Source organism: Cervus canadensis, chromosome 21, assembly GCF_019320065.1.
Source record: "Cervus canadensis isolate Bull #8, Minnesota chromosome 21, ASM1932006v1, whole genome shotgun sequence".
Classification (NCBI taxonomy): Eukaryota; Metazoa; Chordata; class Mammalia; order Artiodactyla; family Cervidae; genus Cervus; species Cervus canadensis.
This window is the reverse complement of record NC_057406.1, coordinates 44,999,013-45,022,772: the sequence shown is the minus strand read 5'-3', so window position 1 is coordinate 45,022,772 and position 23,760 is coordinate 44,999,013. Positions and strand designations below refer to the sequence as shown.

Sequence of the window (23,760 nt, the reverse complement as noted above, 5' to 3'; positions counted from 1 at the left end):
AACAAAGCTAAAAGCTCGTTTTTTGAAAAAATAAACAAAATTGACAAACTGTTAACAAGACTCATTAAGAAACAAAGGGAGAAGAACCAAATCAACAAAATTAGAAATGAAAATGGAGAGATCACAACAGACAACACTGAAATACAAAGGATCATAAGAGACTACTACCAGCAGCTCTATGCCAATAAAATGGACAACTTGGAAGAAATGGACAAATTCTTAGAAAAGTATAACTTTCCAAAACTGAACCAGAAAGAAACAGAAGATCTTAACAGACCCATCACAAGCAAGGAAATCGAAACTGTAATCAAAAATCTTCCAGCAAACAAAAGCCCAGGACCAGATGGCTTCACAGCTGAATTCTACCAAAAATTTAGAGAAGAGCTAACACCTACCTTACTTAAACTCTTCCAGAAAATTGCAGAAGGTAAACTTCCAAACTCATTCTATGAGGCCACCATCACCCTAATTCCAAAACCTGACAAAGATGCCACAAAAAAAGAAAACTACAGGCCAATATCACTGATGAACATAGATGCAAAAATCCTTAACAAAATTCTAGCAAACAGAATCCAACAACATATTTAAAAAGATCATACATCATGACCAAGTGGGCTTTATCCCAGGAATGCAAGGATTCTTTAATATCCACAAATCAATCAATGTAATACACCACATTAACAAATTGAAAGATAAAAACCATAGGATTATCTCAATAGATGCAGAAAAAAGCCTCTGACAAAATTCAACATCCATTTATGATAAAAACTCTCCAGAATGCAGGAATAGAAGGAACAAACCTCAACATAATAAAAGCTATATATGACAAACCCACAGCAAACATTATCCTCAATGGTGGAAAATTGAAAGCATTTCCCCTAAAATCAGGAACAAGACAAGGGTGCCCACTCTCACCACTACTGTTCAACATAGTGTTGGAAGTTTTGGCCACAGCAATCAGAGCAGAAAAAGAAGTAAAAGGAATCCAGATAGGAAAAGAAGAAGTGAAACTCTTACTGTTTGCAGATGACATGATCCTCTACATAGAAAACCCTAAAGACTCTACCAGAAAATTACTAGAGCTAATCAATGAATATAGTAAAGTTACAGGATATACAATTAACACACAGAAATCCCTTGCATTCCTATACACTAACAATGAGAAAACAGAGAAATTAAGGAAACAATACCATTCACCATTGCAACAAAAAGAATAAAATACTTAGGAGTATATCTACCTAAAGAAACAAAAGACCTATACATAGAAAACTTTAAAACACTGATGAAAGAAATCAAAGAGGACACAAATAGATGGAGAAATATACCGTGTTCATGGATTGGAAGAATCAATATTGTGAAATTGAGTATACTACCCAAAGCAATCTATAGATTCAATGCAATCCCTATCAAGCTACCAACAGTATTCTTCACAGAACTAGAACAGATAATTTCACAATTTGTATGGAAATACAAAAAACCTCGAATAGCCAAAGCAATCTTGAGAAAGAAGAATGGAACTGGAGGAATCAACCTGCCTGACTTCAGGCTCTACTACAAAGCCACAGTCATCAAGACAGTATGGTACTGGCACAAAGACAGAAATATAGATCAATGGAACAAATAGAAAGCCCAGAGATAAATCCACATACCTAGGGACACCTTATCTTCGACAAAGGAGGCAAGAATATACAATGGAAAAAAGACAACCTCTTTAACAAGTGGTGCTGGGAAAACTGGTCAACCACTTGTAAAATAATGAAACTAGAACACTTTCTAACACCATACACAAAAATAAACTCAAAATGGATTAAAGATCTAAATGTAAGACCAGAAACTATAAAACTCCTAGAGGAGAACATAGGCAAAACACTCTCTGACATAAATCACAGCAAGATCCTCTATGACCCACCTCCCAGAATATTGGAAATAAAAGCAAAAATAAACAAATGGGACCTAATTAAACTTAAAAGCTTTTGCACAACAAAGGAAACTATAAGCAAGGTGAAAAGAAAGCCTTCAGAATGGGAGAAAATAATAGTAAATGAAGAAACAGACAAAGGTTTAATCTCAAAAATATACAAGCAACTCCTACAGCTTAATTCCAGAAAAACAAATGACCCAATCAAAAAATGGGCCAAAGATCTAAACAGACATTTCTCCAAAGAAGACATACAGATGGCTAACAAACACATGAAAAGATGCTCAACATCACTCATTATCAGAGAAATGCAAATCAAAACCTCAATGAGGTACCATTACACACCAGTCAGGATGGCTGCTATCCAAAAGTCTACAAGCAATAAATGCTGGAGAGGGTGTGGAGAAAAGGGAACCCTCTTACACTATTGGTGGAATGCAAACTAGTACAGCCACTATGGAAAACAGTGTGGAGATTCCTTAAAAAACTGGAAATAGAACTGCCGTATGACCCAGCAATCCATTCCTGGGCATACACACTGAGGAAACCAGAACTGAAAGAGACACGTGCACCCCAATGTTCATCACAGCACTGTTTATAATAGCCAGGACATGGAAGCAACCTAGATGCCCATCAGCAGACGAATGGATAAGGAAGCTGTGGTACATATACACCATGGAATACTACTCAGCCATTAAAAAGAATTCATTTGAATCAGTTCTAATGAGATGGATGAAACTGGAGCCCATTATACAGAGTGAAGTAAGCCAGAAAGATAAAGACCAATACAATATACTAATGCATATATATGGAATTTAGAAAGATGGTAATGATAACCCTATATGCAAAACAGAAAAAGAGACACAGATGTATAGAACAGACTTTTGGACTCTATGGGAGAAGGCGACGGTGGGATGATCTGAGAGAACAGCATCAAAACTTGTATATTATCAAGTGTGAAACAGATCGCCAGTCCAGGTTGGATGCATGAGACAAGTGCTCAGGGCTGGTGCACTGGGATGACCCAGAGGGATGGGATGGGAGGGAGGTGGGAGGGGAGCTCAGGATGGGGAACACATGTAAATCCATGGCTGATTCATGTCAGTGTATGGCAAAAACCACTATAATATTGTAAAGTAATAAGCCTCCAACTAATAAAAATAAATGGAAAAATAAATAAATAAGTATTCTAATCACTGTGATTAAAAGTAGTGTAACTTTCTAAATCATTAGAGCTCCTAAGTCTTATGACACTAGCTAAAGGATGAGGTAGATACCTTTGTTATGTAGAAGATACAGCAAGCTATCATATGCTGTACACTTTCAAAGCTCGCAAGATGTTTCTTTGACTGGATGACATTTGGTAGTCCTTGCAAAACCACCACACACTTTATCAAGATCTGAAAAATAGAAACACATATGTTTTTTGTTGAAAATATCTTTACTCATTAAAAAAACACCCTATTTAAATCATGCAAGTTTAAGCCATCACATTTTATTGTTGTTTATAATTATGGACCAATTGCTCATCTTGTGCAAAGAAGTGTACCCTGAGATAAAATTGATAAATTCAATGTTCAGATGAGTCCTTCATCTAACGTAACTTGAAATCTAGTGGAGAGGATAAAATAAATACAAAAATAGATAAAACAAAGCCCATACTGATAAGTACCACAAAAGATACAGGTAAAATGTTACATGTGTACAAGAAACTAAACATCACATTCAGGCTTAGGAGAACCTTGAAAAAAACTTACAGAGAAGGACTATGTACCATATTAAATATACAGCAATATGGGTACTTGGTATAAGAGCTTCCTTTAAAATAAAACCAAGCACTCATATCCCAGGAAATCAATTAATATTGGCACTTACTTCCTTAATTACTCTCCATATCATGTGATCCTGAATTTGATCCAGAGCTAGACAATTAAGTTTAGCTTTCAATATTGCCACACACTTCTGAGCAATATTGCTATCAGAAAAGCAGATTTAGATTGCATCAATCTATTCATCATTTAGATTATCCCAAAGGACAAATTAATATATGGAGGTTGGTCCTTTGTGGGCACATTAATTGCTTCAAGGCATCAATCTAACATTATTACTGTTGTCACAGAACACTTATGAATTCTTTTCAATGCAGCTTTAATTCCTCCCTTCCACCGTCACCATCGCCCAACCTACTGTTCCATATCCCCGAATCAAGTTAACCACCTAGCAGTTCTGTAGTTTTCTCTGGGCTCATGTAATCCTATGTGTGTATGTATGTGTGTGTCTGTGTGTGTGTGTGTGTATTCCAGTATTCTTGCCTGGAGAATTCCATGGACAGAGGAATCTGGTGGGCTAGAGTCCATGAGGTTGCGAAGAGTCAGACATGACTGAGTGACTAACACTTTCACTTCACTTTCACATGCACTTTCACTTTCACACACAGTGAGAAGTTAATGTTATTTTACAAAGTGAAATTAAGCACACTTTCTGAACTATGCATTTCCCCTTCAGGCATGTTGTGTGAAAAATCCCTCCAAGTCTACAGCTATATATTTAATTCATCATTTCTAATGGTTGCATAACATTATTTACTGTAAACCAATCACAATTTTGCAACCGTTTCCAGAGCCTTCCTGTTGCAGTTTTAATGTTGATGTTTAACAGTCTGGCAGTTCTGGCCATCCTTCAATTACTGCATGTCCTCTTTGTCTCCAACTTTTTTGCCTTCACTAAGAAAGCTACAATAAACATCCTTACCCAGGGAATTTCCTGGCAGTCCAGTGGGTTCAATCCCTGGTTGGGGAACTAAGATCTCACAAGCAACATGGCATGGCCAAAAAAAAAGAAAAACCACAACAAAAACTACCTTCCTACATATGCAGTTGCCAAAATGAGCAGCAAGTGATGTGCCAGCTTTGAGATGATACCCAGGGAGGGTGAGGTACCATCTTCCAGGACACAGTAGACCCTCTAAATTATGTGGTATTGTGTCCCCATTATGTGGTACTGTGTCCCCAGTAGGTAGAACAGATGGAAGCAATGGGTGGAACTAGGGGTGATTTTAATCTACGGGATAAATCATTAAGAAAGGAATTGCTGGGCTGTGTTAATGCAGTTTTTAATTTACTAAAATCTTATTCCACGAGATAAATTACTAGCAGAGGAATTGCTATGTTAGGCATATTTGTTTTTAGTTTTACTTATATTCAGTTTAATTAAAATTAGGTTTGCATTACCAAATTCTAAAGACTATAACAGTTCACATTTCTCCCATTGATGAATGAGAATACCTTTGCCCCACATCCTCACCAGAAATAGGAGTTACAGATCTTTTCAATTCTGCTAGTGGTATATTGTTGATTTAATGGGCATTTCTATGGATATTCAGAATCTGAGCATCTTTTCCTATGTTTTTTGGCCACTTGGATTTGCTCTCCTATAAACTTCACATTATTATCCCACGCCAATTATTTATTCAGTTGTTGAAAGACTTTTTGTTATATATAGTTACCCTCATTAGTGTTAGATACCTTTCCCAAATCCATAAATTGCCTACTATCTTTGTTATGGCTCTTTTTGCCACACATAGGTTGCCATTTAAATACAGTCAAATATTTCTTATATCTAAGAGTTCTATTTTGCTTAGAGTTCCTCAACACTGACTACATGGAATCTCTTGGGATTATTTTTTTCCAAAAGTTTTTGCTTTCTTTTACATTTAAGCCTTTAATATATCTGGACTGTTTACATATGGTACAAAGTAGGGGTCAAATTCTACTTTCTTTCAGAGGAATATCCAGATGTTTCACCACCATTTACTAAAAATATCCATCATCTTCCCACTGAATTGGAAAGCCAATTCCATCATACATTACATTCTTCTACAGTGAGGCCTATTTCTGGCATCTCTCCCTTGTTCCATTCATCTTTTCCTGCTCTAAACTATACAATTTAATTTAAAAACTCCTTTCCTAAGTCTTTCCCTCATAGCTATAATCCACTTTCTGAGTTAAATGCATCCTGAATCAGTAGGATCCCAGAGGATAACAGGGGACTACTCTCAACTCAACCAATGAAGCACCAATTGCAGGCATTGTTCCATTGTGGTATCTTTGCTGGAGCACTTAAAAGGGAGTTTGGGTGAGAATGAATAAAAGGAGTATATGTATGGCTGAGTCCCTTTGCTATCCACCTGAAATTATCACAACATTGTTAATTGGCTATACTCCAGTATAAAATAAAAAGTTCTTTTTTAAAAAAGGAGTGGGGGTGCCTTAAGGTGGCTAATGTTGCCTTTTTTATCTTATTGGACAGAAATAATATCCTATGGGGAAGAAGTATCAGAAGAAGCTCCAATTCACACCAGGCAGATAAGAACATGCATTTAGAGTCTTGACCTAGGGCAATGATAACGCTTCCATTCTCTGACCTAATATTTTATGAAAGGACCTTAACTTTGTGGACATGTCTCAAAACAAAACACTGGACCACTACATCAATAAATCATGTTAACTGAACCTAATAAACAAGAAATGGCATGTATGTTGAAGATGTGAGATGCCTGCCCTCCAGAGGATAGAAATAAACCCTGAGAAGAGTCAGGGGCCTGACACATTAATGAAATGTCTGGGACGTGCTGAGACATGCCCCCGCTCCAAAGTAGGTCTGACATCTCTAATCTCTCACCTCTAAGAAGAAAGGATGATGATTTAAGAAGCAGACTGCCATGTCGTGGAGAAGGGCATGTGGCAGCACAGTGGTGGTCAGCCTTTCAGAACTAAGGGACTCATCACATGGCTGCAAGGGAATGAATCTCTCAACAACCAATGAATTTGGAAGAAAACCCCAAGCCTTAGATGAGATCACAGCTCTGGTCAACACCTTGATTTTAGCCTGATCCTGAGCTAAAATTCTGACCACAGCTCTGACCACAGCTCTGGTCAACACCTGATGAGATCCTGAGCCAAAGATCCAGATAACCTGTATTCAGCCTTCTGACCTCCAGAAACTATGAGATAGTGAATGGGTGTTGTTTTAAGCCATTGAGTGTTGGTGATTTGTTAGGAAACACATACAACTAATACAATCCCTTCAGCCAAGTTTTATCAACCTTTTTTTCCAAAAATTCCAATTTCACCACAGAGACATCAAGTTTTTTTTTTCTGGTTATCCACCAATTTTTTTTCCCCTCAGTGATGGCTTTAACAGTATGCCTTGAATAAATATTGCTGTTTCTAACATTACAAGACCATACAAATTGAAATGATTTTTTAAAAAAACCTAGAAAAGTATGTTACCCATATTTAAATATGGACAGCAACAGGGCTGAATGTTTTCAGGGAAACACATTTTAAATTCTCATTTATGTTTTCCCAGACATATAATTTAAATTATTAAAATTTCTTTCAGTTAACTCACGAAATGTCATAATACTGGTTCTTGACCTATCTGTACTTTCTAAGAGACATGTTGTATTTTCTTTTCCAAAATGCAGTGTTGACTTGCCTTTGTAAAAAAATACCCTTATGGGGAGGGGGTGAAACCCTTACCTGTACAACAGGTACCAAAACAATATTGTGATAAATGATAGGAGCAAGGAGGCCGTAACACTGAGTCACAGCCTGAAGGGCATAACTGGAATCATTTAGGTAGTTGCTCAGTTCCAATGCCACCAATACTCTCTCACATTCAATTAGTCTAGCAATCTGTAAAGAAACAGGCATTGTTACTCAAGCTGAACACAGGTACTTAACTTGTGTGTCTCTAATGAGGGGAAAGGGTAAGAAATGTGATCCTTATAACTAAACAATAACATGAATGTTGATATAAAGAAAAACCTAAATTCAGGAACAACTCTAACTCCCCAGTAATGCTATTGATACATACGAATGACACGATCTTAGAATTAAACCTAAATATTTTTTATGAATTACAATCAAATACCACTAGTAACAGAAAAGGCACCAATCTTTTTTGATTGGTAAGATAAAATCTTGGCTATATTTTAGGAGGAAAACTCTAGCTTTTTCAAAAATATAACTATAACAAATAATAATTAAAACACAGTATTGCTGTAATATGGCCTCCACTTGATTAATAGTCTATTTCTCTTCTGGATTTGTGAGAAAATGGTAAATTTTTTGTAGACCAACCTATCTTCTATTATACTTCTGCTACTTAAAGCAAAATGTAAAGTTAGGCTTTTTGTGATTAAACATCACTTAAGAAGAGTAAGAATCCTATCTTACTCCTTTCTCTTTCCTGGGGAGAGATTTCATTCAAAGAAAACAATATGAGGGGCAACCAGAAATTTCTATACAGCAAATTGTTATTAGAATGGTAGTCCAGCATTCTGGAATTGATGAAAAAAAAAAAAGAAGCTGAATGCAGCTTAGTAGGAACAGGTCATTGGCTATGAATGCTTGGGCTCTACAAGATTATGAACGTGTCTTAGGCAGAGAGTCATGTTTGTTTGTTTGTTTTACTTTCATACCCAGAGAAATTGGCACAGTCTCATCGAACAAGTTATTGGCTAATTAATTAATGAATAAGTGGATGGGTAGAAAAAAGCAACTGTAAAAGAAAAACAAAAATTACAAAAGTCTCCATATATCTAAAGTAAATAAAGAAGGAAGGGAGAAAAAGAAAAGTGAACCTCAATTTAGATTGAAAAAAAAATTATGTAGGATTGTTACTAAAAGCAAGAGCATTGTAAGGCTGTAGGTGTAATAGAGCAAAATATATAAGTACCTTGAGAACATATCAATAGGAAAGAAGTTAAATTCCTGCCTCTGCACAGGATGCAATATCATAGTTTTAAAAAATGTACCAGATGGATATGTACCAGCATGAAAGTATGTCCAAGATAAATTATAAAAAATATTCAAAAAGCAAGTTACAGAACAGTGAGTCGATCATGACTCCGTTTTTGTAAATAATAATAGCATATTTGTCTATGCATATTTTTAAAAATGGGAGAAATCACATGAAAACAAGAATGTAGTATTCTTAGGGATAATAGGATTCTAATGGGTTTCACTTTATACATTATACATTTTGAATATTTGAATTTTTACTACTTTTATACAGGAATATATATATATAAATAGAAAAGAAGGGGGGGGACCATGAGCCTAGGCCTGTGAAATCTACAAACAATATCAAATAAACCAGCATAATCATACAAAGGTCTCTCAGTCCATTCACAAGCGAGGATATACAATCCTCACAGCTCATAAACTTGAAACATCAAGAAACAAATCAAGAGAAATCAACGCATTTGCAATGATTTTAATTCACTTACTTGTTGAGAAGGGAAAATCTCATTGCCTTTAATATTATCACAGAAAAAATTTTCTTCTTTAATTTTAATGTCACTTGTTACAAAAATATTTCTAAGAAAAAGATATAAGAGAATTGAAGAACTCTCTGCCAAAATATCTGAATGTAATCTGCAAAAAGAAGTAAATGATGTTACAGGTATAAGGTGATTTAGTATGTGAGTTCAATTTTGTAGCTTGATTTGTTATACCAACACAATTATCCCAAGATAGCAGCAAAAGTCAGAGGAGGAAATGGCAACCCACTCCAGTATTCTTGCCTAGAGAAGCCTGTGGACAGAGGGGCCTGGTGGGCTGCTGTCCATTGGGTCACACAGACTCGGACACGACTGAGCGACTTAGCAGCAGCAGTAGAAGTACGTAACATAGTAACTCTTGTACAGCTGTTTAAATTGAAATTAAAGACTATTCTTAACAAGCTCATAACTAAGAAAATTAAGCTGTGGACATATATCATGGATATATAAAACATAAACCATTGGCAAAATTTTCTGATTCTAAAATATATAGCTCTTTTCTATCAATATAATGGAAATCATTATAGATACTTAGAAGTTTGGAAAATAGGCCCAATATTTCAATCAATAAACTTTCTGAAAGTGAGGGTTATTTATAGCAAAATCAGCGATGGATGAAGAGAAGTAGAGACAGTTTTGGGCTTCACTGGTGGCTCAGATAGTAAAGAACCTGCCTGCCAATGCAGGAGATGTAAGAGATGTGGACTTGATCCCTGGGTGGGGAAGATCCCCAGGAGAAGGGAATGGCTACCCACTCCAGTATTCTTGCCTGGTGAATTCCAAGGACAGAGGAGCCTCGTGGGCTACAGTCCATGGGGTCGCAAAGAGTCGGACACAACTGAGCAATTAACACACTGCCCCTCCAATTGTCCCAAATCTGCCCCTGAAGTGTGAAAGTGTTAGTCACTCAGTCATGTCTGACTATAGCCCGCCAGGCTCCTCAGTCCATGGAATTCTCCAGGCAAGAATACTGAAGTGGTTAGCCATTCCCTACTCCAGAAGATCTTCCCAATCCAGGGATCAAACTCGGGTCCCCCGCAGTACAGGCAGATTCTTCACCATCTGAGACATCTTGGGTTCTAAGAAGGACCCAAACCTTCAGAATATCTATGCTTTACTTGTTGGAAGTAGTTTTACATATACCATCTCAACATGAACTTGAAAATAAATTAACTCCAGGCTTCACAGCCAACACCTGTCTTTTCAATAAGCAAATTAATATTCTAAAAGAACATTTCTAATTACCTTCTCTGTGTAATAGTCATTATATTGCTTAAACAAATAATGGATTGGTCACCCTGAGGTGGTGAAGCAACAAAATAATCCCAGACTGGCGAGAAAACTTTCTTAGCCAGATCATAGTTACCAGTCTGATAGGCGACCTGCAACAAAAAGCACATTCTTTTAGGCATTACTTGAGTTTGGGGAGTGTACACTTTCAACAAGAATTCTGACAAGGCCCAATCCCACTCTAACTCCCTGCAGTTGTTCACACTGGCTGTCCTGCTCTACAGGGCCACGGCAAGGGAGAAACACATTTTGAAATCTCTTTCATTTCTAAATTGCATGGAAATTTGAAACTCTGTAAGGATGTTTCAAATTCTCATAAGCAAAACAAAGATCACATCTGAGCCAAATTAATTTCATTTCCATCTATCTCGGCAGTGCACTCCATTTATTACAGACACTGTTATAATGAACAATCTGTTCCAAGAGAAACAATCAGATTTCCCAAACCCAAAATATGAAATATACTTCATTCTTCTCTGGTTCTGACTGACGCTTTCAGAACTTTTTTTGCAACAAAGGCTTCAGAGCCGAAAAGAGTGAGGAATGAAACACCATAATGTGTTTTAAGTTTCACACATTCACCATTTGGCGAAATAACTGATTTCACTGAAATAACTAATTTCACTGAAAAAACCTAGAAGCTTGCAAGAAAAAATCATCAGCTTAACCTATATCTTTTGGGATATATTTCTTTAACTATATCTCTAAAAATTCAAATATGTATAATGACATGAAATCACACCACATGAGTTACATGCTGCTTCAAATTCTCAGTGGAAGCAGGTAGGGTATTAAGTATGAATAAATTCATTAAGTATGTAAATGACATGTTGCTAGACTATACTCCACACAAGGAATAGCTTACAGGGCTAGAACTTTTAAAATCTGCCAAGTCAATACTCATAATCAACCAACCAGTAAACTTCTTTGAAGTTTCTACTTGGTGCTAAGCACTGTAAATCTAGATTCTTCAAAGCTTAAAACAATTTCATACTCCATGAAACTAATCAAGTTACAGTGGTAAAACACATGAAATTACAGAAAAATTACAAATTATCACGTCATAATTGTGGAGACTTAAAAAAGGAGAAATGAAGACTTCAAGAAGGAATCAGGGCTTGATGTAAACCCTAAGGCAGGGATAAGGTTCAAATGGGCACAGTTTAGATGGAACCTGAAAAAGGTCCTGTGAAGGAAGTTGCCACAGGGCATTTGAGACTGGAAAGACAGGTCAGAATCTGAAGAAAAGCAGGGCTTCCCTCGTGGCTCAGCTGGTAAAGGATCCGCTTGCAATGCGGGAGACCTGGCTTTGACCCTGGGCTGGGAAGGTCTCCTGGAGAAGGGAACAGTTGCCCACTCCAGTGTTCTGGCCTGCAGGATTCCATGGACTGTACAGCCCTTGGGGTCGCAGAGTCGGACACAACTGAACGACTCGCACTCACTCAGGCAGTATCGTGGGCATCCCTGGTGGCTTAGCTGGTAAAGAATCTGCCTGCAATGAGGCGGACCTGGATTCAATCACTGGGTTGGGAAGACCCCCCGCAGGAGAACATGGCAACCCACTCCAGTATTCTTGTCAGAAGAAACGATGGACAAAGGAGCCTGGAGGGCTGCAGCCCGTTGGCATCGCAGAGGGTCCACACGACCGGAGCATCGAAGTGCAGCACAGGCAGTGTGACTGCACAGGTAAAGTGGGACAGCGTTTCAGAAAGTCTTGCAGATCAGATGTGTGTGTGTGCGTGTTTGCTCAGTCGTGTCCAAATCTTCGCGACTCCATGGACTGTACATGCACACCAGGCACCTCTTTCCATGAAATTTCCCAGGCAAGAATACTGGAGTGGGTTGCCATTTCCTTCTCCAAGCAATCTTCCTGACCCAGGGGTTGAACCCCCTTCTCCTGCATTGGGGGGCAGATTCTTTACCACCGAGCCAAAGCCCTGAAAATCAGATGGAAGTATTTAAAGGTATCAGGTCCTGGACCAAGCATTTCACATGCATTACTGCATTGATTCTTCATTACAGCTCTGTGAAGTGAGCTCTATGAGTGTCCTTGTTTTTCAGATAAGGAAACTGGGGTATTGACAAGTAGAATAATTTGTACAGAGCCAAATATGCAGTAAAAAATAAATAAAATGAAAAAGTAGAATCAAGACTTAGTGTGATAGATGAGGTCCCTTCTCTGGGCCACACTGGGCAAATGAAACAGTTGGACTAAGTGGTCATTAAAACACCATTATAATTCTGAGATTCACCATGGAAAATGATAACAGATGATGTGTAAGGGAGTTGGTGAAACTATAACTGAATGTTCTTTCCTTTTAAAATAGAGCCTTTTAAAAATAGTTATTTCTGAGTCACTTTGCTGTACCGCAGAAAATTGGCACAACACTAAATCAACTATATTTCACTTTTTTAAAAAAGGGTGAAAACATAAAAATAACTATTTGCTCAGTCAGTGGATGTTGCAAAACAAGAAAAATGCTACAATAATATTAAAGGTTTATAAGTTCATGAGTCTGTGTGAGTTAACAGAGGAGAGTTTGATATTCACAGATTCATAGATGGTTAAGTAGTAGGCATGTGCAGAACAGACCTTAGAGGGGGTGAGGTTACAATGAGAAAGAAGCGCTAAAGGAGGGACTTCCCTGGTGATCCAATGGCTAAGACTCCACAGTCCCAATGCCGGGGGCCTAGGTTCGACCCCTAGTCAGGGAACTAGATCCCAAAATGTGTACGTGGGTTTTTCCATAAGATGCTATGGAACAAACATTTTGGCCAACCCAATACATTCCTTTCCAGCACCCTGGCAAGCTCCTCCTCTTCTGCTCAGTCTCATGATACCGGCATGCCCCAGGGCTCAGCCTTCTGACCTCTCCTCTCCTCAGCACCCATGTCCTTGCTACTGTTACCCAGCCCCACGGCTGTAGTTGTCACATGACTACTCTCGACTCCCTCTGCTGCCCAGACCTCTCTCCCAAACTCCAGATTCACGTGTCTGACTACTCAACAATTCTCTCTGAATATCTAATAACATCTGACCTTAACATGCCCCCAGCTGAATTTCTGATTTTTCTCTGCACTACCCACAGCCATCCCCAACTCAGCTGTGGTCCAAGTCTGTCCTTCTAGTCAGTTGGCTAAACACCTTCAAGGCATCTCCTATTTTTCTCTAACCATTGTTTCCAACAGGAATTCTTGTTAACTCCTCCTTCAAAAGATATCCAGAATCTGGCCACTTCTCATCACATCAACTACTACACCTGGCCAAGCCACTCCCACCTCTGACTGGACAACAGCAGTAGGTATTCAATAGCTCCCTCTGCTCCTACACTCACGCCTTATGGTGTGTGCGTGACACGGTAGCCAGGGTGAGCCTCTGAGACAGAAGTCACGTTATGTTGTCCTGTCACATCAGACTCTCTCCAGTGGCCGTCCAAGTCACTCACAGTGAAAGCCTTACTTGCTACAATGGCCTGGAATTCTCATCACGATCTACTTCCCCCCATCTGCTCACCTTTCACCTCCCTGAGCAATCCTTTGGGCCCCTCTGCTCCAGTCATCCTGGCCTCCTTGCTCTTTATGTTATACCAAGTACAGTTTTGGAATCCTTTAGGCCCTTCTTCTAGCTCCTTCTGTGGGATCTTTCTCCAGAGCTGCTCCCTCACCTCCTTCAAATGTCTGTTCACATCTCATCCTCCAGATGACACTTTCTCTGTTCAGCTTACTTAACACTGTAACACTGTAATTTACCTTCCTTTATCCCACTTCACATTTCCAGTTCCTCTGACTGTACTCTACACTATCTTTCCACAGGACTTGCCTTCTAACATACTATTAATAGGCAATCTATTTCTTTACTATGTTGTCTATCACCTACCTCCTACCTGGCATTTTGCTCACTTCACTTAGAACAGTGGTTCTCAAGCTATGGTCCCTGAACCATCAGCATCTGCCTCACCTATGACCTTGTTAAACATGCAGACGTTACAGGTCCTATCCCACACCACGTGAACCATATACTCTGTCGGTGGGGGGCAGCAACCTCTTTAGGCCAGCACTCCAGATCTTTCTGATTCAGGCCCAAGTTTTAGAATCACTAGCCTAGAGCAATGCCGGACACAGAGTAAGCACTCAATAATAATGTGTTACATGAACTTAAAATTCCCCTTTTCCTGATAATTTCCCTCTCTGTACAGAAGAGAACATCCAGGAGGTGTGCTATAAAATAACACAATTGACTGGCCCAGGGTGAGTGCCTGACGCAAGCTGGGTCCACAGCAAAGCACGATGGACCCCATACACACACACACACACAGTCGGCTTCAGGTATTAAGGCTGAAGACATTACGTGCACCACAAGGATCTGAGAGAAAGTTTATTATTCACACAAGGGACTCCCTGGGAGAGTCCCATGGGCAGGCACAGGCAGACCCAGGTTATCCTGGGCAGAGCAGAAGGAATAGGCTGGGCTTTGTTAGTGGCTGGACTGGGCACAGCTCCTGCCAGCTGGGACATTTAAATATCCTGCAGGCACCAAAGGAGAAGGTGAAGTCAGAGACCTCCGTAGTAGCCTGCTCAGATGTGGGGCCAAAGGAACAAAGAAGGGTGAGATTTAAAAATAAGTCAGTGGCTAAACATTAAAAATGAGATCAGACTCTTTCTTACATTGGGTGAACCGATGCAGGTCTCTTTTCCAGAAATTTGGAATCAAGATTAGGACATAGCTAACCAGTCCAAGAATATGGCTGTAACTGAGGAATATACACAAACACTCAAGGGGCTGCCATATTCCCTCCAGAGATGGAAAGGAAAACCAATATTTAAAGAGAGAAAAAGAAAGCAAGTGTATAGAGAGTATCAGAGGTATGAGGCTTACAGCTGCCTGAACTTTGCAGCCTTCCCAGGGCCTGGCTGCATTTCCCCAAGGGAGGCTTTCTTGCAATCGGGGTCTTAACTGAAACCATAAGTCAAAATCAACTACAACGAGGGTTACTGTTGGGGGATGAGACTTATTTTAAAAAATGCTTTTTTTTTCTAGAATCCCATTCACTGGCAGAAAACAAACATTGGATTTTTGTTTGTTCAAAGAGGGAAAAAAAAGAGTTGAAACTTCTTATAAACTTTAAAAATGGGGATGACTACCTTTTACCTGGTAGCGCTATACTTTTTAATGGTCATAGACAAAAGGCAAACCTCTATTAATAACAGGGTTTCAATGAATTCATATATGAACTGGAAAAAATGTACAAATTTCAGTTTCCTGCCACCATTGTGATTCCTAACCCAACATCAAACTCTACTGCTCCCACAGATCATGACGACCTGTGGAGGGCACCAACTAGGAAGAGAATAGATGGGAGAGATGTGAGCTCTGGATGAACTTGGCACATGTTAGATGGTGAACCTGGACAGAGCCGTTGAAAGGCACAAGCTGGTTCAAATGGCAGGCTTGCCATCTACCAACAGAGTCCAGTTCGGTTCAGGTGCTCAGCCCTGTCCAACTGTCTGTGACCCCATGGACCGCAGCACGCCAGGCCTCCTTGTTCATCACCAACTCCCAGAGTCCACCCAAACCCATGTCCATTGAGTCGGTGATGCCATCCAACCATCTCATCCTCTGTTGTCCCCTTCTCCTCCTGCCCTCAATCTTTCCCAGCATCAGAGTCTTTTCCAATGAGTCAGCTCTTCGCATCAGGTGGCTAAAGTATTGCAGTAACCTTGGGTAAATTACTTAACCTCCCTAAGATATTCTTTTTGGAATAAAATGAGATAGGCAGAGGAAGGGTTAAATTCATCTGTTTCCTGAACTTGAAAGTAATAATACCACCTCTATCTTTAGAGTTGCTGTAATCAATGGAATAATGAATGTTAAAATGTCTGTCAGGAAACAGTTTTTCAATAAATGATATTCCTCACTTTCTCATCTCAACAAGTCATAGTGCCCACTTGCTATTTGATTTAGTAGTTCAATAATCCAGCAGTATGTGGCATTTGGTCGTGTATCCGTTTTACAGATAGGGAAATTAAGACCAAGCAATTTGCCTAAAATCCTACAATCTTGCTCACAGATTTCTAATTGTCTGTATTTTATATCACATTATCTAGTCATTCCCAACTTAAAAGGGAATAATAAAAAGAAATGAGGCTATAAAGGGAATGAAATTGGAAAATAAATGTAGACAATATATAATTCATAAAGGTTCCTCAAAAAATTTTCCAGATAGCCTAAATTATTATAGTTTCCTACAGTAAGAGAAAAATCTAGTAAAGATTCACCTGACTTTATAAACTTTTTATTTATAAAATAATGTTTAATAAAAAGTATAACCAAAAATTCTAAGCCAAGTTATTCATAAACATTTAGCAAAGTAACTCCATATTTTACTATAAAATATTTGTGATAATATTTTTTAAAGAACAGAATTAGCTTGAAACTAAAAACTAGCCACTCATAAAAAACAGCAGCTTTTCATCACAGTTCCAAAAGAAAGGTACATTTTCCTGCTAAAATTGAAAAACTTAAACTCAAATTTTAAATGGAGGAAATTTTGCTTATCCAACTTGACATTATGAGAGAGAATGCTCTCAGACTGTCATAAATGAACTACAGTACTGCAAATACAGCATCAGTAAAGAAACACAGGCCATTACTTTATGACACTTCTCATTATCCTAGCAGGATAGCTAGGACTTCGTTTTATTAACTTTCAATGAAAGTTATGCCAAATGAAGCCCAAGAGTCAAACCACTCCCTGGAGAAAAATTAGACCTTGATGAAATATTCGGTGCCTTACTTTGAAATAACTCCATCACTGCAAATTAGGAAATATATTAGATTCCAAAGAAATCAAAACATCAGAAAACCATGAGCCCAAATGACATGCTAAACCAATGCTAGACAAATCCTAGCAATTCTCTCAATTAAATTTTCTTTGAAAAATATGATAATATAAAATTCCAGTTAGACTTTAGCCTATAATACTAATCAACTATTAAGAGGAAAATATAGCACAATAGAAATGGGATAAAATTTAGAAGAGCCAACAATAAACTTAAAATTATATGCTTGAGACTTGGGTCAATGAGTCATTTTTTTCTAGAATCCCATTCACTGGTAACATGTTTTAAGTCAGGCAATTATTTCAGAAAAAATGTCAATTCACAAGTATATCCAGAACTAAGAACCACAATAATATTCATTAAATGCCTACTGTGGGGTAAGTGCTATGGTTAAATGTTTGACATGCATAATTCCATTTAATACTCATAACAGTTCTGGGAGGTAACTACTATTATTATTCCACTTCATAGATGAGGGTTAATTAATTAATATCACACAGCTAATGTGAGGATCTGCATCTTAAACTCAGGTCTGTCTCTATGCACCCAGAAAATTCACTTCTATAAACTGATCCTAAGAAAACAATCATAGATGCAGTGAAAGATGCTCAATGTCCCCAATTATTACAGAAATACAAATCAAAACTACAATGAGGTATCATCTCACATGGGTCAGAATGGCCATCATCTAAAGTCTATCAACAATAAACGCTGGAGAGGGTGTGAATAAAGAGGGAACCTTCCTACACTGTTGATAGGAATGTAAATTGGTACAGCCACTATGGGAACTGGATGGAAGTTCCTTAAAAAACTAAAAATAGAACTAGTTTATGATCCAACAACCCTACTCCTGGGCATATATGTGGAGAAAAGTATAATTTGAAAAGATTCATGGACCCCAGTGTTCACTGCAGCACTATTTATAATAGCTAAGACATGGGAACAACCCAAGTGCCCAACAACAGATGATTGATTTAAGATGTGAGGTACACACACACACATGCAAATAGAATATTACTCAGCCATAAAGAAGAATAAAATATTGCCATTTGCTGCAACATGGATGGACCTAGAGAATATTATAGTAAGTAAAGCAAGTCAGGACGAGAAAGACAAATACCATGTATCACTTACATGTAGAATCTAAAATACAATGCAAATGAACTTATCTACAAAACAGAAACAGACCCACAGAGATTGAGAACAAACTTATGGCTACCATAGGAGGAAAGGGATAAATCAGGTGTGTGGGATTAACAGCTATGAACTACTTTACAGAAAATAAACAATCATCAAGTATTAATATTTACTGTATAGCACAAGGAACTATATTCAATATCTTAAAATAACTTACAGTGGAAAGTAATCTGAAAAAATACATATATATATATATATATATAAAACAATCATGTTGTTGTACACCTGAAACTAACACAATATTGTAAAACAACTGATATATATTTTTTATTGAAGAATAATTATTTATAATGTTATGATAGATTCTGGTGTATAGCAATGTGATTCAGTTGTATAGACACATATTCTTTTTCATAATCTTTTCCATTATGGTTTATTACACAATACTGAACACAGTTCCCTGTGCTACACAGTAGGACCTTACTGTTTCACTATTTTACATACAGCAGTCTATACCTGTTAATCCCAAACTCTTAACTTATCCTTCCTCCACTCCCTTTCCCCTTAGGTAACCATAAGTTTGCTTTCCATGTCTGTGAGTCTCTACTTTTGTTTCACAAACAAGTTCACTTATGTCATGTTTTAGATTCCACATATAAGTGACATCATATGGTATTTGTCTTCCTCTGTCTGACTTACTTCACTTAAGTATGATTATCTCTGGGTCCATCCATGTTGCTGCAAACGGCATTATTTCATTCTTTTTTTGTGACTGAGTAGTATTCCAGTGTGTATGTGTGTATATGTGTATACACACACACATATATATATTACATTGTGACATTTTTAAGATGCAATACCATACAAATGTTAAAAATTATGTTTTGAAACAATACTTAATGGAATGGAAAAAAGTCAATTATGTAGTAAATAACAATCAGATGTAAAATAATATGTACACTATGACTAAAATTATATATTATACATAAATTCACACACATGTATATGTGCATTTGTATACATACAGGATTCCTAAGTGGTTCAGTGGTAAAGAATCCTCCTGCCAATGCAGGAGACGTGTGTTTGAACCCTGGGTGGGGAAGATCCCCTGGAGATGGAAATGGCAACCCACACCAGTATTCTAGCCTGCGAAATCCCATGGACAGAGGAGCCTGGTGAGCTACAGTCCATGGTGTTGCAAAAGAGTTGGACACAACTTAGCAACTAAACAACAATGTATACATATGCATGCAAAGAAAAGGATATATCTGGATCAGGGCTTCTCAGCCATGACACTACTGACACTTTGGACCAGATAACACTTTGTTGAGGGAAGGAAATGCTGCCCTTTGCATTGTAGCATGCTTATCAGCATCCCCGGCCTCTACCTTCCAAATGTCAGTAGCACTCCTCTAGATGGTGACCACCAAAAATGTCTCCAGACATTGATATATGTCCCCTGGGGGCCCAGACTGCTTCAGGTTAAGAACTGCTGCTCTGGTTGACAGGAAAACAGGCAACATTTATTTCCAAAATTCTAAAATCAGTATGTGTTGCACTTAAATATTATTTAATACAGGAAAAAAATGTTATTATATACAGCAAACTCATGAGTGAGAGAAATAATGATTTATATTTTAGGAGACTAAACTGTGGTCAAGGAAAATATGTATTACAGGAGCTTCAGAATATCTGCTGTGACTGTTTTTTCATCAGAAATTACTTAGCAACTGGTTAACAGAACAAAAAATAGAGGAAAAAATTAGGAGAAATCTCATCTACCTGCGTCAATAACATCCGAGTAGTAACAGCAGAAAGAGGTGGATAAATCAGAATTGGTTTAGTTGTCTCGCCAATAGCATCACCAATCAGCTTTCCACTAGAACAGTAAGCTGCAACTGCAAAGACGTATTTTTCATTGGTTTCTAAACCTTTCACCTCAAAAACGCTTTTGCCATCCGCTGGTATCTATTAACAAAAACATATTTCAAGTTACACATGGAAAATTAAAGTAAGGGTTTTTTTAATATAATTAAGTGATCTTTATAGGTTTAAAAAAAAAAAAAAACCTTTCCATTTACTCTAAGAGTTTAGTTATGACTCAAGCTGAAATCAAGAGAATTTCACTGAAACAGTGATTACATAAAGGAAAAAAAACCAGCAACACTCAGTTGTAATTAATGAAACTTTTTGGTAAGATTTCCTGACATTCAAATGTTTTTTCAGTTCAACATACCGCTTCTCCTGAGTTTGGGAGATGATTATCATTTAGTCTTACTTTTCCATAGCTTCCTTCCGCTTTGCGACCCAAAATGCAGTACCAGCAGACCTGCCAAGGAGAGAGATGAGCCTGTCATGTCTAGTCAGTTTAACACAGCATTTGATTTCTTTTATCATGATGTGGCAAAAGGAATACTTTTCTATACAAAAATATAACTATTCAAGTTTTAAAATATGAAACCTCAGTTTACAAAAATACTCAGGTTTACACTTTTTAAAAATACAAATATAGTTTACCTGGGACCAAGACTAAAATATTATTCATTATTAATTACTTTTAGCTACTATGAAGTGAGCAGTTCCTATGTGTTAAGCACTGTTCAGACAGTGGCAGAGAGTGACTCCAAAGATGAGCTCATCTTGATGACAAAAAGACCAACACGGAAATAATTTTCACATTTTATTTAATAATAAGTGACAAAAAGCAAGTGGTAAAAGAAGCAAGGCACTAATTTGTAGTGTTTTAAATAAAATGTAAAAATGCATATGAAAAAGCCTAAAAGAAAATATTTCTAAGTAAGAATAGTAGAGTTTGGATGATAAAATGGTAAGATTATCGGTAATATTTTTTCCTCTGGTCTATAAATTTTCTGAAACATTGTATTCCTTTGATAATTATTAAATACAGATGTAAATCAAAAGCAAAATGCAAATTGCACAGGAAAAAAAAGCAAACTTAAAACTTGACTAAATGGTTAGACAATAATGGTCTTTTCGCCAAAACATCAAAATAATGAAGATTCCTCATCATCATGAATTATTCTCACTGTAGGGAAAGGGCAAGAGGTGATACCCAGGAAAAAGCATCATTAGGAGGTACACTGTCCAGGGGTAGGTGAAGGGGGGTCGTTTTGTTTCCTTTTCCTCAAAGGCCCCACCTCACAACATCTCAACTTCTAAAACTAGGAAAAAAGGGTAGGGGGTGGGGAATGTAATTGTCTCAGAAGCAGCTGCCTCTTACAGCTCCACCTGCTATTTCTCCCTCTGGGTCAACAGAAAAACACTAATTGTGTGTTGTCTGCACAAGTAGTTCTCCACTCTTGACTATGCAACAGGATCGTTTTTTAAAATACAGTTTGTACATAATCAACCATTAAAAAAAAATTACATCTACCCCAGCCTGCCTCCCTCAATGAATATGAATACCTAGTGCAAAATAGCCCAACTTTTGTGTTTTTAAAGAAAATTTCTCAGGTGATTAAAGAGCACTAGGAAAGGTAGAACTTCAAGGACAGAAAACACGCTGAAGGAACTTGGAAGATGGAAGCCAGGAGAAGAGGGAAAAAAAAACAGCTCAGCATGACTCTCAGAAAAAAACTTAGAAACTAACTTTCCTTGACTTTTCATGTAAAAAAGTGCCATAGAGGTAAAAAAGGAAGAACTGTGCTGTTTTATGACCTAGATCATTATTGCTCTAAGTGAAGCTCTACATATTTTGAAGCTCTACAGAATCTGAAGAGTAGTTTTCTCTAAAAGCATTTTTACAAGCAGGCTTTATGTTTCTATTTTGTTACCCAGATGAAAACATCTTAGTTTATATAAGAAGAATAAGTCCTTAGGGTCTATGTAAGAGTAAGGACACAATGGACAAACCACCACTAACTTTGAAAGTAAAATGTTATAGATAACATTAATATTTTCAGCTATCAAAATAGATGTTAATGCAACGAATGCCTTAACAAGAGGATTTTGAAAAACAAAAGATGGCTGAAATCGCAAACTAGAAAATGTATTTAAGCCCACAGCACCATCTAGTGCTAAGGAGTAGGTAAAAGAAGGTGTCATTTCCAGCAGCATGCAACTCTCCCAACATAGAACATACATCAACTTCACAGAATGTGCTGAGTAACAAGTCTTACAGCTGCAGGTCAAGTGTGGGATTCTTATGTCTTCCTATTTCTAACCATTATGAAATAAACTAGTCACTAATTTGAGATACATAAAAAATAAAACCCTGGTTAAATAAATCAAAATAATTACATAAAAACAAACAAAAACTCTTGGGAAATTATCCAGTCTTAGTTCTATCCTGAATTTCTAAAGCCAATGAATCCTTATTCTTAAAACAGATCCCCCAAATCCAAAATTGAATTTTAATACTGCTAAAAATTGCAGTAATGCATTTATCATAGCACAGTTGGGTATAAGATGAATGCTGTTACTATTCTTTCAATTATAAGGCATTAGGAAGGTAGTATTACTTCTCACTGACGTCCACCTCCCATTAGTCTAAAACTCCTCAAAAAACGGAATTGTGCTTTGTGTTTACTTCTATACTTTAGCTCACACAGAGCTTAACAACAGACACTCAATAATGATCACTGCACAGAATTTATGAAAAAAAAATCATCAGATAATAGAATCACAGAGTATAACCTCATTAACTGATTTTAGGAAACCTTATTACATATGGTTAATACAAGAAATGTAGGGACCTTGGTTAACATGCCAAGAATATGATATAATATCTCATTCAATTTTCACAGCAGAAACATTTTACAAGTGAAAAAGTAACAAAAACAAATTTAAGGAAGGTTCAGAAAGTATATTCAGACTTCCCAATCTAATACTGCTGTGCTAGAGCCAGAATTTTACCTCTGTGTTTGTCTCACTTCAAAGACCATGCCCTTTCCACTGTATCAAGTCAGTGTAAGCTCAAACAGAACATCCTAAGGATAATCAAAGAAACAACTTTGTTTTTTATACAACATCAAAGAGCATATGTTCATCACCCAAAAGAGGAAAATGTAATATTTAAAATATTAATTAGATGGAACCAAATGCTTGTGAGGAAACTAAATCTCAAGTTACAGTCACACACAGACTAATTCCAAGGCACTGGGGCTGGGCTTCAATAAACACATAGAGTTATGACTTATAATGTGATTGGAATTAGTTTGTTTTTATTAAAAGACTCTTTTAATAAAAATTTAGTCCAACTCTT

At 37.4% G+C, this 23,760-nt stretch overlaps 1 protein-coding gene across 1 annotated transcript in view; it reads right to left on the bottom strand.

Annotated features, from left to right (window-relative positions):
• The window catches only part of CFAP54 (cilia and flagella associated protein 54), a 291,046-nt gene that overhangs the window by 196,640 nt on the left and 70,646 nt on the right, over window positions 1–23,760 (bottom strand). The window contains exons 21-26 of the mRNA XM_043440645.1: window positions 20,773–20,865; window positions 20,319–20,504; window positions 10,515–10,651; window positions 9,216–9,363; window positions 7,462–7,617; window positions 3,196–3,318 (exon numbers count right to left, since the gene is read on the bottom strand). Of these exons, the coding sequence (XP_043296580.1) occupies window positions 3,196–3,318; window positions 7,462–7,617; window positions 9,216–9,363; window positions 10,515–10,651; window positions 20,319–20,504; window positions 20,773–20,865 (843 nt within the window). The remainder of the gene's footprint in view (window positions 1–3,195; window positions 3,319–7,461; window positions 7,618–9,215; window positions 9,364–10,514; window positions 10,652–20,318; window positions 20,505–20,772; window positions 20,866–23,760) is intronic.